Consider the following 16,153-nt stretch of genomic DNA (forward strand, 5'->3'; position numbering starts at 1 on the left):
CTCAAACTTTCCTAATAGAAAAAAAAGGTGAAATAGCGATGCACCCTCTCTATCCATTATTATTTGAATGATTCTATAAATGCTAGCTATAGCAACAAGCCAAAAAAAAGGAAAATTAAAGGTACGCACACTGCAAAGGAAAGACAAAATCATATCTATATACAGATGATACGCTTTAGAAAATACCATAGAGAATCAATCAAAAAAGAAACTGGGGCAATTGATAGTTATCACAAGAATTCAGGATACAAAAAAGTAACAAAACTCACCAGTTTTTCTAAATAGTACTAATTTCAAAATTAAGGATATACAAAAATCAAATTACCAAGGGGATATTCATTGCACAGACAAAATCACGAAATTCATTTGGAAGAACCAAGGCTAGAATACCAAGGGATTTTTTTTTTTAAGTATGAAGACAGTATAAGCATTACTAGAATTCAAACAACATTTTAACACAGTAGTCATCAAAATTATTTAGTATGCACTAAAAAATAGAAAATAGATCAGTAGATTAGACTAGATAAGTAATAAACAGAAGCAAAAAGAGTAGTCCAGTATTTGTAAAATCTAAAAATGTAACTATTACATGGGGAAGGACTCCATTTCTTGACCAAAAAAATGCTAGGAAAGCCAAAAAGCAATTTGGTGAAAATTAGGTTTAGCTCAACATTCCAAACCAGCGACCACGATAAGTTCAAAATGGATGTGCAACATGAATATAAAAGTATTTTTTAAAATTACAAAAACTTGAGGTTAAGTACCTCTGGAGGAATAATCCTAAACTGAATATGGTATACAAATGCAGTGATCAGAATGAACAGAAAAATTTTTGAACAGCATTATAAAAAACAACTTTGAAAGCCTTAAGAACTCTGATAAACAGAGATCAACTATGATTTCAGTAGACTAACGACGAAGAAAGGTACCCAACTCCTGACAAACTGGTCAAAGCAGAAAATTAGACTATATTTTTGGACATGGAAAATGTATAAATTTGTTTTGCTAGATTATGCTTATGAGTTACAAGGAACGACAAATGTATTTTTGTTTTATTGTGACGTAGTTTGGGGGAAAAGAGAACTAGTGATAGGGTTGTCCCCCTTAAAAAAAAAGGAAGCTACTGACAATTTTTTTAAATGCCCAGAAGAGAATAGAATGGAAGTTCAAACATTTTGAATTTTTTTCAAGAAATCTGTACATAAAAGATTCTTATTTTCATACATATTCCTCTTCTGCTTTGTATATGGAAATGCTATTTTGGGGAGCTATTTGTTAATTATAGAATAAAAATGGAATTTAAAAAAAAGAAAAGTGGAAACTAAAACAACTTTGAGGTTTAACCTCACTCTATGCAAACTGTCAAAGGTGAAAAAAATCAGAACAGTAAAAGACAGAGGGGCAGCGGGGAGACAAACACATAAGCACTGCTGGTGCAGCCGTGAAGTAGTTCAAAACTTCTGGATTTAAATTTAGAATTATGCAAGAAAGGTAACTAAAATAAACTCTGTGATCCCACTACTGGACACATATGAAACATCTGTATTAGATGTTTTTGTTTAATTGATTTTCTTTTTCACAAGATAGATATTCAATACTGGGGTAGCAGGGAGGAATAAATGTAAGGAAAGAGAGAGATATCAAAAAAATGTTGTTGATGTTCAGTCATTTCAGTCATGTCTAGCTCTTTGTTGACCCCATTTAGGGTTTTCTCAGCAAAGATACTGTAGTGGTTTGCCGCTTCCTTCTTCAGATCATTTTACAGATGAGGAACTGAGGTAAACAAGGTTAGAAGGGACTTGCCCAGGATCACAAAGCTAGGAAGTTGTCTGAGGCCAAATTTGAACTGAAGTCTTCCTGACTCCAGGCCCAGTGCTCTATCCACTGCACTACCTAACTGTCCTAGCAACAAAATACTGTATACTAAAAAGGAAAAAAAAAAACTTAAGATAGTAATTTTCCTCATAATCAGCTTTGCTTCTTTGTTTCCATTTGCATTCAGGTCCTAGGAAGACAAAGTCCAGGATTTAGTCACTATACCATAAATATACACAATTTCTTTTTTAAAGTTAAAATATAACCAAATACTTAACTCAAATTTTACAATAGGGTATTTGTAAATACCCCATAAAAGAAAATGTTCAGACTTCTTATCTGGCATAAAGGGAGGGCCAAAAATTTTTATACAGATTTTCCAGATTTGCAAGGGTACTGCAACCTTAACCCCTGCAAATGTGGAAGGGATAACTGTACTTCATCACTCAATAATCTCTCTTCCTTTAATGTTCACTCAATCCTTCTCTACTATCCAATCAAAATTCTGTCCTCTTATCTACCAACCTCTAGGAGACTCCCTTTCATTCCTCAAAGAGTTCAGTAACTAGCTCTCACAGTCTCTCTCTTCCCCAACTCCTGCCCTCATACTAGGGGACTTCAACATAGAAAGATATTCTCTTTAGTTCTCAGTTCCTCAACTTGTTCATTTCCCATGACCTACTCCTTCACTCTACCTCAGCTATGCAATGAGAGCATCATATTCTTGATATTGCCATCACCCATAAATACATTACTCTCATGTCTACAAATGCTTAAATTTCCTTTTCTGATCAAAACCTGTTGTCATTCCACTGTTCCCTCTGCCTTGCAACCCCCAGTACTGTTCTTTGTCCTCGTTCTGACCTCTAATCCCTCCCAGGCCATCATCCCTACACTGTCTACACTCTGCTTCCTTCTTCATCTTGATCCCTTAGTGGACTAGTTCAATTCTGCACTATCTTCCTCTCTTGAATCCCTTTCCACCTGCTCCTGTCATTGATCTTGTCCCAACAAGCCTCAGTCCTGGATTATTCCCATCTTTTGCCTTCATTCCTACTTGCATGCTGCTAAATAATGCTAGACAAAATCATGAAAGCATGCTGATTGGATCCCCTACAAATTTATATTATGTAATGTTACCTGGGCCCTCAATGCTGCAAAGCAATTCTCTCACACTTCCCTGACTCACTAATCTACTCACTGGTGACTTTTAAAACCTTTTCATACACACATCCCCACCCCAACCCCCAACCCCCGCCAAAGCCTTGTTCCTCTAACTCTCTCAGCCAAGAACTTTGCTTCCTATTTCACTGGAAAAATTGAGGCCATTAACTGAGACCTCCCTCTTCTCTCCTCCTACTTAATTCGCATCTTCCAAATGCCTTCTGCCACTATCTACCCCTTCACTGGTCTCACATACTGAGGTGCCTTTTTGCAAAGGCAAATCTCTCTACATGCACAAGTGATCCCATTCCATCCTGTATTATCCCTCTATCATCCATGCTCTTTCACTTATTTTCAATCTCTCCTTATCTACTAGCTGCTTTTCTGCCAACAAACATGCCCATGTCTTCTCCATCCCTATGAGCTATAGTTCCACATCTCTCTTCCCTTTTTGTGGCTAAACTCCTTAATAAGGATGTCTACAATAGATGCCTCAACTTTCTTCTCACTCTCCTCTTAACTCTCTACAGCCTGGCTTCTGCAACCTCATCGATTCAACTGAAGTTACTCTCTCCAAAGTCACTAATGATCTCTTAACTGCCAAATCTAATAGATTTACTCAATCTTCATCCTTCTTAACCTCTCTGCAGCCTTTGACACTGTGTTCTTGATATTTCTCTGTAGGTTTTCATGACACGACTCTCTCCTGCTTTGCCTCCTATTTATCTGAATACTTCTTGGTTTTCTTTGCTGGATCTTCAGCTGGGTCACACCCACAGCTCTGTTCCTGAGCCCTCTTCTCTTCTTCCATCATGCTAATTCACTTGGTAACCTCATCAGCTCCCGTGAATTGAAATATCACCTCCATCCTTATTATTTTCAAATCTACTTATCCAGCCCTACCTCTCTGCTGACCTCTAGCCTTGCATCTCTACCTGCCTTTCAGACATCTCAAATGGATATTTTACAGACAACTTAAACTTAATATACCCAAAACTGAACTCATTAGCTTTCTCCCCAAACCCTTCCCTCTTCTTAACTTCCCTATGACTGTCAGGTGTACCACCATCCTCCCAGTCGTCCAGGCTCACAACATAGCCTTAACTCCTCAACTCAAGTGCTTAATAAATATTTATTGGCTGAATAATCTGTATATACATTTTCAAGATGCTCAGACAACTCTGTATATTTATATGTGTGTATACCTACATATATAATGTATTTATGTACACACACATATGTATATACATATGTACACATACAGTCTGTGAGCTCTCGAATGTATTTCTCCCCAACACAAAGCTAAAAACTCACAAACTGAATAATGACCTTGGGCTTATTAACACCATAATTCTAATGAACCAGAAAAAGAAAAAAAAAGAAAAAAGAATTAAGCAGAAATAAAACTATAAGAAACAAATATACTTAGTGTTTAATAAATGCTCATTGACATATTTCTTTGTCCTCCCCCACCCTCCTACCATACTTACTTCTCCCCTTCCTGGCTCCTTCCTCCAAGGCCAGGGCTAAGCATGTGAAAGGTGGTAATAAATATTTGTTGAATAGAATTTTATTATTAATAGTTTGGCTGTTATGTATAATTTCATACCCATAAGGTAGAACTAGCAATTCAAATGAGATAGACAATCTATAATTTCTAAAATAATACAGGTGATGCATTTCACCCCCCACATCTAAGGCTCAAGAAAAGACTGGCTCAATTAAGAACAAAACATATGGTAGGTTACCTAGTCACTAAAAACAGCTTACCAGGAAACTTCCTCATTAAAGTAGTACTTCTGGAAAAGTATTTTCTAAGTAATTTTACAGTAAGAAAATGGTGATGGGAAGTCTCTGGCTTAAATGTTTTAAACTCATTTTAAAATAAGGGCATTATTTTATAACAGAGTAGTCATGCTGGAGGAAGGGGCGTTATGCATGTTTATATAATGTTATTAAACATTATTCCTTAGTCTGGGAATTTCAACCACATGTCCCTTCAGCATTTTCATTTTAAACCAGCCATATCCTTTAAGGACACAGAATCCTGGATAAATGGAGCTTAACTAAATCTGAAGGTATATTGGAAAGGGTTCTAACTATTCCTTGCCCTTAATCCTTCCACAAATTTATGAAATATCAATAATAGGACATGCTCCATCTCTCTGGAGGGTCATGCCACATCAAAAATAACTGTCCTTTCCTATAATGTAATTACTTACAAGTAATCTGAAGTTCATCTACCACATTATTTACTTTGAAGAAATTGCATAGTATTTTTTTTTCAAATACTGCCACACTCAACTCTTAAAGATTCATGGGAGAGAAGAATTAGTTGAATTGAGGGAGAGATGATTGTGTGTTATTGTTTACTACATTCGGAAATTTTTTAAAATTGTGAACTTGTATCTTAGTAAATACTTTCATAAAAGGGATATAAGTCATAGCATCAACTTGATTATTATATATGAAGGTAGGAATAGAGGAAAAATAGCTGGGAAAATGGAAAACATTGCTATTTTTTGGTCCCAGAGTATGTCTATTATATCTCAGGTCTGCTAATTAAGTGGAAGCCACAGGAATCCTGGAAAGAGAAACTTGGTAAGTTATCTTCCAGAGAGTACATACATGAAGAGGGAAGTGAGAAATCAAACTGTTAGAAAATGTACTAGGAGCAATGTGGTTTGCAGAGAGAACAGGTCCTAAATGCAGTCTAAGGAAACAAGTAGAGAATCCAAAAGGTCACTATAAAGGGCAGAGCAAACCACTAATCAAACTAGTGAAATTTGCTTTAAGCAAACCTTCCAAGCCTGCTTTAAGAAAAGATAAGAGTGAGAATATTTATAGGATCCAGAACCACTGAGTGGTATGATGGATTTGAAGTTAGGACAGATCTAAGTTCAAATCCTGCCTCTGACCTTACAAACTGTGTGACCATAACTATGTCATTTAATTTTTCTGAGTTTCAGTTGCCTTGTCTATAAAATGGAAAGAATATTTGTTAAATATCTACTTTACCAGGCTACTGTAAGGATTAAATGTGTACAAAGCATTTAAAGCACTATATTAATGTCAGCTATTATCATTTCAACAAGGCAACTGAAGTGTAAAAAACCCCAGATGAGAAATATCTGGAGGTTTGACAGGGAAGGCGTCTCCTCTCCCACTGCCCAATCGGGGGCTTCTGCTGGTCCACAGCCAACAAAACTTCAGGGGAGGGAGGCAACTGTAAGCTTCCTGCAGGTCTAAAATTCAAAGGAAGTCTAAATGGAGGAACTAGAAAGGGAAATATCTGCCATTGATCTGGGGAATCCAAAAACTGAAGCTATGTTGACAAGATCATAGGTCATTTACATAGAGCTGAATGAGATTCCAGAAGCCATCTACCACAATCTCCTTATTTTATAGATGAGCAAATGGAAAGGTCACATAACTTCATACAAAAGTTTACAGAGATAGCATGAAACAAAGTTGAGACTTGAACCCACATCACTAGAATCCCTGTTTTCCTCCTCTGGACCTATTCATACACAAGTGAACTGAGCTGGAGGAAACCATTCAACTCATGATAAAAATTAAAGTTACCTAATCTCAACTAGGCCCTCAATGCAGCAAAACAATACTTCTTATATTCCTTTTATACAGGTTCTTTCCATAATGTCTACAAATATGTATCTCTCTCAATCTTAAAAAACTTTCACTATTACCAATTATCGTCTTAAAGCTCTCTTCCCTTCCTCAGCCAAATTCCTAGAAAAACAGAATTCACTGCTTCCACTTCCTCAAGTCTTTCCTCACTCAAATTCATCCTCTACTCAAAGCTGTCAAGTTGATTTTTCTAAAGTTTAGGTCTGACCATGTCACCCACCTATGCAATGAGTTCCAGTGGCTCCCAGAAAGCAATCTGAAACTATGCTCTAAAAGTTACTTAAACTGCATACCTTCTGATCCATTTCTAGGCTTATGCCATCCAAAAACAGTAGAAAAGAAAAGGACTCATATACAAAAATATTTGTAGCAGATATTTTTGAAGCAGCAAATACCTGGAAATTAGAGTTGCCTACTAAGTGGGTAAATGGATGAAAAAGTTACAGTATATGAATGTAATGGAGTACTATTGTGCTCTAAGATACAAAAAGGTGAAAGGCTTCAGATTTCCTTGGTAAATTTCCCTCTAGGAGAAATGTGAAAGTGATAGACTTCACTCTAAAAGCCTCTACTGACCTCAGCAAGAAGAAATCTCCTGAGCCATCGAAGTGAAACTGACAGACTCCAATATGAAAATAAGAAACAAACAAACCTAATCTAGGTATGAAGAAGAAGAAAAAGCTTCACAAGCTGATAGTTGATTAAAAAATACTTTGAAAGAAAAAGACCTTAACCTCTCTCTTCTTCCCCGTGAAGAATGAGGCCTCACCCACCAGAGGAGGACATCCTCAGATTAACTGATTATAGTAAAGGCCTCTTCTTCCTCTCTCTCATTATCTAAAGGAAAGGACTTGAACTAAAGCAGGTGACAAGAAAAGGGGAACTTTGGTTTGTGTAGTGAAGGAAAAGGTCTAACTAAAGACAACCATGGCGTGTGAAATGTTCTCAACTCGATTTGATTCTGAGAGTAAGGGATACCTAGAACTCAACTCTTAAGAACTCAACAACAATGTGAGAAAAAATAACCAGCAAGCTAGCTGAATGAATGAACAAATGAATGAAAAAAAGGGATATTTCCAATGCCAGGGATGCACAAGGCAAAAACCCCTAAGAGAAGAATAACTCAAAAATACCTGTAATCAAAACTTTATCCATAAGTACAATCAGAATTCCTCAAAGAAATGAAATAAGAGTTTTAAAAAAGATATAAAAGAAACAAGAACTATGGAATAGAGAAACAGGTTGGTTGGTTGGTTGCTGCCCTTCATTCTTGAAAGAACCAAAATGACATCATTATGCTAGAGTTAAGTTACAGTGTGCCTAACTGTGGCTGATCAGAATACAAGCTTGGAATGCTCTACCACAGGTTGGGCACAACTAGTCCATGTGAACATTTGGGGTGGATTCTCCAAATTTGTGCATCTTCTCCTTCTTTTGAGCTACCTCAATTCTGCTTTGCTCATACAGCATAGCACCTTCTCTGATGAGGGTACACCATGCTGGGTGGTCCTGGGCCAGTGTCTCCTATGTCACACAATCAATTCCAAAGTTCTTAAGAGAGACCTTAAGAATGTCTTTGTATCACTTCTTCTGACCACAATAGAAAAAAAGATAAACAGCTTAATAGCTTTTAAGTAAACTTTACTGGTGTAACTAACTTCCTAAAAATCAAAATAGACCAAACAGAAATTAGAGGCTCTAGGAGACAACAAGAATTCTTAAAACAAGGTCAACAGAATGAGAAAGTACAATCAATTATAAGATATTTCATAAAATAAAGTGACCTGGAAACTAGATTAAGGAGAGAGAACTTAAGAATCACCAGATTACTTGAAATCCATGACTAAAAAAAGAACCTGAATATAACATTTCAAGAAACCATTAAAGAAATTTCTGAGACATACCAAAACAAGAAGGCAATATAAAAATAAAAAGCATTGAATTACAAAGAAAAATGCATAATAAAACTAGAATGACTGGAGTGGGGCTCAATTTACCCATACCAACCCTCGATAAAGCTAACCACAAAAAATAAATTAGTTAAGGACTTGAATAAAATTTTAGAAAAATTAAGATATGATAGGCCTCTGGTAATTACTGAATAGAAATACAAAACACTATACACATTTCCCAATTTTGCTTAATGTCTTCACAACAAAGGACATAAAACCTCACAAACACATAATTTACACATTTGATTGAATGATTATATACAGAAGTCTGGCCAACATGCATTCACATGAATTAGGCTGAAGATTTCTATCCTTATCTATATACCATCAACTGAGGTTATTTGACCTGAATAAGAGAAAGCTTTGGAGGGACAATATAGTTTTTTTCACATGTTTGAAGGGCTGAAAGCCTGAAATAGTGGGTAGAAAACTGGCCTGGAAAGCAGAAAGATCCTGCTTGTACGCATATGATTCTGGACAACTTATGTAACCTTTCAGAGCCCTAAGTAACTTTTTAAGAGTGAATAAACTACAGAGAAGGTGGCAATCTGAATTGGTAGAATAAGCTGCTCAACAGCTTATGAAATCACAAGTCTAGTCCAAACTAACTGAAACCAAAAACTTGTCATGTGGAAGATCAGATTAGACATGTACAGCTTGGCCCCAGAAGATAGAACTAGGAGTAACTGCTGGAATTTCAGGGCCAGATTTCTGCTAAATACAAGGGAAAACTTCCTAATAATCAGAGCTATCTAAAATTTAGTGGAATAGGCTGCTTAAGAACATAATGGGTTCCCCATAACTAGGCCTTCAAGCAGAAGTTAAATGATGACTTTTCCCTACGGTCCCTATGATCTCTTTGAGAATCTGTGATTCTCTAAGACCATGGCAGAACTAGAAATATAAGATAGGTTTTATGAATTCCTATCCAAGTATTCACTAGATAATAATTCCTCAAATGTTTCATGCAAGGGCCATAAACAGAGCTGTGTTTCCTTCAGGAAAATGTTCATTTTAATACATAATTTGTTCAATCTAAAAATATGAATTAATGAAATACTTCTGTCTGGGAATGTAAATGCTAAAAGAGGTTCAGGAAATGAACTATTGAGTGTTTCATAGCAAAATGAACTTATCCATATCTCACTTGTTCTATGTTCAAAGGTATCGCATTTAATAGCCTAACTAATAATTGAAAGTACCACATACAGACCATGACCTACTTAGTGACAGAATAATTTTCACTTCTGGAATTTTATGTTTAAATTTACGCCAGTTTTACTTTCTTAAATTTTACTTTTAAGAAAAATTTAGAGAGTTCAGAACAGGAAGACAGTGGCTATATTGCTCTGGGGAAATTACAAAGCTGTTTTACTGATTCTAAGCTCCCCTTGAAAGCAAAAGCCCATCTTTTCAATACTAACACTTTACTCTTGTTATATGGCAACAAGATGTGAAATACCACTGCCTCTGAAGAACTAAAGATAAGATATTCACATTCAGCCATAAATGACTCACAGGTCTATGATATTAAAGTGATGTGTTGACAACAATACTTGAAGCAACAGGTTGCCACATTAAATATGTGGAGTCAAGGAACATGCCAGTTTCATTACCTTGAGTTGCCTAAAAGATTTATGGATCTCCTGTCATTGTACCTTATATATTGGGTGCTTAACAAATGGATGCTGAATTGAATGGACCCCTTATAAGCAAATGAAAAGAATCTTGATTTAGAAGACAGAACTCATGGCCCTTTCTCTGGCTTTGCCACAAATCTGTATGGCTTTGAACAAATTCTTCAATGTATCTATGTCTTAGTAGCCCTAATGGTGATTAAGAAGAACTTCAATTCTAAGGGGAAAGTTTTTTAGGTTAAAACTTACAGAATATCAACCACATCATTCCATAGACTTCTATAATCTGAGGCTAAGTATAGCAACAGGTTTGGTCTCTAAAATCCCGTAACTTAATTCTAAAGTCATATGCTGCATAGTGCAATCAAGTCTTGAAACAATCATATTGTTAAAATATCAACACTTAAACTACTCTTTACTGAATGCCTAGCATTTATGCAGTACTAGGTGTTACATTATTCATTTTAACAAATACGATAAAAATGATGAAATATACATGCATACATACCTATCCATGTATGTATATCATATATATATATATATATATATATATATATATATATATATTCTTACACTCAACTACCTCAAAATAACCTATTTCAATTATGACATCTTAATTTTAGCGGCATAAAAACCTTTGGTCTAAAAGAAAATTGTAAGCAAGTTATGAGCAAAGGGTTAACCTAAGTCTTTGTTAAAACTCCATTGGTCACTACTGCACAGTTATGTCTATCCTTCCTTATACTACGCATGAATTTTTGTGGATATTGTTGCTGTTCAGTCTATTCAGCCATGTCTGGCTTTTTGTAACACCATGGATCATATGTTCACAGGGTTTACTTGGCAAAGATACTGGAATGGTCTGTCATTTCATTCTCCAGTGAATTAAGGCAAACAGAAGTTAAGTAATTTGCCCAGGGTTGCACAGCTAGTAAGTGTCTGAGACCACATTTTAACTTAGGTGCTTCTGACTCCAGGCCCAATGCTCTATCCACTGAGCCACCTACCTGCCTCCTTTTGTGGATGCTGTCACAAGATAAGTCACCTTCCAGATTGTTAGTAGCTATTTTTAAAAATCTAGTAATAAATGCAATGAAATTACAGCTATAAAGTCAAAGCAAGTGGTTTTATTCAACATTATAGCTCTCCAAATACAGAAAATAAATGGTGAGTCAATTAACTTCCCTTTCGTTGGATCTTAATCCAAAAAAGGAGGAATTAACAGTAATCAGTCTTAGTCTCTACATCTTCTGAAACACTTCTCACTCTCCTAGCTCTCCAAAGGCAGAGCACAAATGCAATTAACTGACAACACCTGTGAGCCAATTTATATGACATGTTACATACACCAACCTCTATAAACTGTCACCTTCACAACATGCAAGCTTCTTCACACATTCTAAGATGTTCAGAACTTCTTCAATTATCTCATGTGATTTCTATGAAACTGTTAAAGAAGCAGCTAATATTCATATTTGAAAGATGTTAGAAAAACTAAAAGGACTAGCATAGATGATTTCTAAGGGACTTCCCATTCTAGCTCTAGTTTGTCTCATATACATTAGAGAATTAACTGATTGAGACATTAGAGAACATTACAAATCTGTGGGGTGTTTGGGGGGAGGGAGTTGGACTGTGACACAAAATCAAGATGACAGATAATCAGGTGGAGACAGAAATGGACAAAGGCAGGAACATCCCTGGACCAGGGAAGGCACTTCACAAAATGAGATGTACCAGATACAATGTATTAACTCCACGCCTTCCCCTCCTCCACTACCCTAACTCCAAGTTGAAGGGAATGCAGAGGAATGGACTCCTTGACAGCTTTCTTCATTTCAATGAGGAAACATGTCAATTTAAGCAGCCACTGGGAGTCCTTTTACCCCTTCCAGGAGTAGGGGCCAAAGAAAGTGGCCTACTGGGCAGGGCCGGGGCATTGCAGGGCTGGACTAAGCAGTGCAGGGGTGGACAGGGAAGGGGTGGGATGGACAGGGTAGGAGACGGGGGTAGCCAGGGCAGGGGGTGAGCCCGGCAGGGGTGGCCAGGGAAGGGCGGCGCGAGCGCAGGCCCGGGTGTCCCCCACCCCCTCTTCCCTTCCCCCACCCCTCCCCCCTGCCCCGCCCGTCAGGCCCGGCCTTTCAGGAGCGTCCCTTCGGGGGCGGGGCCTCGTCACCTCTTGAGGTATCGGGCATCTTCGCCTTGCATGGCGGCTACGGCGGCGGGGCCTGGGGCGGGTCTCGGCGGGAGGCCGGCGCGGTATTTCCGGGGGCAGCCGCGGGGAAGAACGCTCCTCACACCCCCAGAAGGTGATGACAGTCCCGAGGCCGGCAGGGCCCAGGCAGGGAGGGGCGGCGGAGGCGGCTGCGACGCTGCGGTTACCACGGTGAAGGCGCCGGCTCCTCCCCCAGCTGCGGGGCCCCAAACACCAGCAGGACCTGGGCGCACCCGGAGTCACCGAGGCTGGCTCCTCCCCTCCCCGCGCCTGCGCTCCTCCTTTTCCCAGCAGCCCGCGCAGGCTCAGTGCTCCGAGCTGACTCCCAGGGCTTATGTGACGCCTCTCGTAAGAGGCCGAGTCAGTTTTTGGTGCTCACTGGGACAGACTTGAGTGGGGCGGCGGGCTCCCTGGGGACACCACCCCCTAGAGGATGGAAAAGGAACTGGTGGCACCAGTCTTCGGATGAGGCAAAGACGAATGAACGCTTCGTTATTTGGCATTGGGGAAAGCAGGCAGATACGTCTAGATTGCACTTTGTGGGGTTCACGAGGGGTATAGAATTGGAGAGAATCCAAGTATGCCAAGCCTTATCAGGGCATTTGCCCAATAACCTGCGGGGTAACCTTTAAGAGAAGGTGACCCAAATTTAGTCTTAATGAAGTTTAAGCATTGATATAAAAGACTTAAGGCATTAAATGCACTAAGAATTGTAGAACATCCCATACTTGCACTTTGGGGACGGTACGCGGAAAGCAGCAACGCTGCCCTGAGAAATCCTAGCCTAGGCCTGAGGGCACAGGAATCTGCCCAGTTTAAATTTTGAGAAGTGGTGTAACTTTCATGCAAATCTATGACAAGCAAGGAAAGGGCAACGGCTTTGGGGTGGCTTCCAATGCTTGACTAAGAGTGGTACAAAACAACAGCTTAGGTGGTGCAGTGCTCTGTGTTCCAATCCTGCCTCAGACACTGAGTAGCTGTTTACCCTGGGCAAGTCATTTGACTCCTTTCTGTCTGGCTTCCCTTCCTTGTACAACTGGGATTAATAACACTTAGCTGGGTTGTTGTGAGGATTAAATGAGAAAATGCGTGTAAACTACATTACAAACCTTAAGTTGATCTAGCTCTTATTATAACTTTGGAAAAATCAATTCTACCTCCTTAAAAATCTCCTACCACGACGGCACTTATCACCCCTCACCTGCTCTACTGTAATAGCCTGCTAATTGATCTCCCTACCTCTAGTCCCTTCCCCCTTCAATTCACCCTTTACAGACATGGCTTCCAAAATATAACCTTCCTTCAGAGCCTGACCCTACAGGTAAGGAATTCACCTGGTCTAGGCTCATCATGTTTGAAATGAGGGAAATTCATATGATATTAGGTGGTGTAGCACAGTCATAAAATAAAAAGTCAAAAAAAAAAAGCACTAAGTTTGAAATCCTACCCCTGGCCAATTAATACCTTTGTGACCTGGAGGGCAAGAAATTGAACTTCTCTAGGATTTGGTATCATCTGTGACACTCATCCATTGAAACCAGGACCTCAAAATTGGTAGCACTGAGAATAAAAAGGAGGCAGAAGACAGTTAAATAGCAAAGCAGGATTCAAACTTAGGTCTTCTGGACTCCAAAGCCAGAACTCCTCTCCACCACACTAAGCTAACACTATTTTTCATCTGTGTTGGTTTTTCTGTCTCAACTAGATTATAACCTCTGTGAGTGTGAGAGATGGGTAAAAGTTAGGGAAAGTTAGGTTTCCACAGAAGAGTTAATTCAGTTCCACAGAATAATTAATGAAGTGTCAGCTTGAACAAAGAAGGAGTAAAAATCAACCAGGATGAGAGCCCTCAACCAATCCGAATCAACCTTGTGGTTTTGGTAGTTGCCTTGGACCCAGGATGCAGGAGAACTGGTCTAAACTGGCCAGATGACAGTCAGGGTTGAAGAGAGAACTGGGTCAAATGGCTACCACACATGCTTAATTGGCTAATTGAATATTACCCTACACACCCACAGGGAGGAGTTTTCCACCATTTTTGAACATAAGATGTATGTTGAGGAGGAGGGAACATGCCAAGGAGTTGCATGTTGGGGGCATATAGTGAAGATTGTAACCCAGAAGGGAGCGGACCAATCTGCTCTCTAAGGGGAGGTACTGAGCTGTTGGTGCATCAATCTATGTCAGTCTAACAGAATAATGTTGCCCTCACTCCTGTACTACCCACTCCCCCTTCCTCAAGAAGGGTGGAGTCCGTTCCTGGCCAGGAATGTTCACCAATTCCTTGGAATTCCTCAATAGTAATAAATTGCCCTTGATATCTGAATTTCAGGGTCAAGTGTGTTTCTAACACTAAGGGAAGATAGTTCTCTAGTATTTCCTACAGCATCTGGCTCAATGCCACATAACAGACGATCAGTAAATACTACATTGAATGAATAAAAACTTCACAAACTAGTATTGGCTGGGTGCGTGAGTGGATCCTCCTGTTTCCTTTCTTCTTTCTCAAGACATACCTCCTAAAGTTTTCTACCATTGCGAGTTGTGCAATGGTAGAAATGGTAACTACAACCCCAGAAGCATAGCCTTGAGAACTCAAGCCTTCCTCTTATTGCCATCACATAATCAAACATTGCATCATTGTGATGAGGTTCCTTTTTGTGATCTTTGGACTAAATGACACCTTAGATCCCTTCTAATTCTGACAGGGGTCCTCTGGCAGGCCTCAGTGGACATTCAGTTAATAATGACTTACTGGAAATTTGACAAATTTGTTATATGCATCTGGACAGAAGTGTAGAGTCAAGCAGCAGAACAGGAGGGGTAGGAAAGAGTTCAATCAATCAATAAACATTTATTAAGGACCTACGAAGTGTCAGGCACTGTGCTAAGCCCTGGGAATACAAAAGGAAACTAAAGACAGTCCCAGCCCTCAAGGAGCTCACAATTTAATGGATTAATGGACAGCTCATGGGAGCTCACAATGCATCAAGCAGTTGAAAATCTCCTTAATAAGTTGAAACAAGATGCCACAATAAAATTACAATGGTCTTCAACAAAAGACCCATCCCTTTGCTAATTTCATCCATCAATTAGTCATCACCATTAATTGAATAATCCTTGAAACTGGGACTCTATAGTAGGCACAGTTGGGAATTAGAAAAAGAGAAAACCACTTTCTTGCCCTCAAGGGCATTATATTTATTGTGAGAGTCAGGGCAAACACAAAGACATAACATCACAGATGACCGCAATATAGAAACACAGACATACCCAAATACTCAGAGGAATTGGTAGCCTGATTTGAAATTATATGGGAAAGGAAAAACAATCAGGAGGCTTTTATAATAGTCCAGACCGTAGGCGTTAAGGGCCAGAGCTAGGTGGCTTTGTGAATAGAAAGAAGGCAGCAGATGTGAGAGATGTTGTAGAGGTAAAACGAAAAGGCAATAGCAACTGATTAAATATGAAGGATGAGATACAAGTGGGAATTGAGAATGCCTCGGAAGTTCAAATGTTGGTGATTAGTAGAATGGTGGTACCCTTAATAGAAACAGGAAAGTTCAGAAGAGAGTCTGGTAGGAGAGAGAAGTTCTATTTTGAATAGAATTTTGAATTGAAGTTGAGGTGCCTATAGGATGTTAACTTGAAAAGTCCAACATTGAGTTGGTAATGCTGGACTGGCATTCAGGAGGGCTGGATATATACAATCAAACAACCAA

The 16,153-nt window shown here is 38.9% G+C and overlaps 1 protein-coding gene across 2 annotated transcripts in view; it reads right to left on the minus strand.

The window, feature by feature from the left end:
• KIFAP3 (kinesin associated protein 3) overlaps window positions 1–12,738 on the minus strand; it is a 212,944-nt gene extending 200,206 nt beyond the window's left edge. For both annotated transcript variants that reach the window (XM_036756446.1, XM_036756447.1), the window contains exon 1: window positions 12,393–12,738. In XM_036756446.1, coding sequence (XP_036612341.1) covers window positions 12,393–12,424 — 32 coding nt within the window. In that variant the 5' untranslated portion in view covers window positions 12,425–12,738. The remainder of the gene's footprint in view (window positions 1–12,392) is intronic.
• Window positions 12,739–16,153: the final 3,415 nt, after the last annotated feature.

Source organism: Trichosurus vulpecula, chromosome 4 (assembly GCF_011100635.1).
Source record: "Trichosurus vulpecula isolate mTriVul1 chromosome 4, mTriVul1.pri, whole genome shotgun sequence".
In the NCBI taxonomy this organism is placed as follows: domain Eukaryota; kingdom Metazoa; phylum Chordata; class Mammalia; order Diprotodontia; family Phalangeridae; genus Trichosurus; species Trichosurus vulpecula.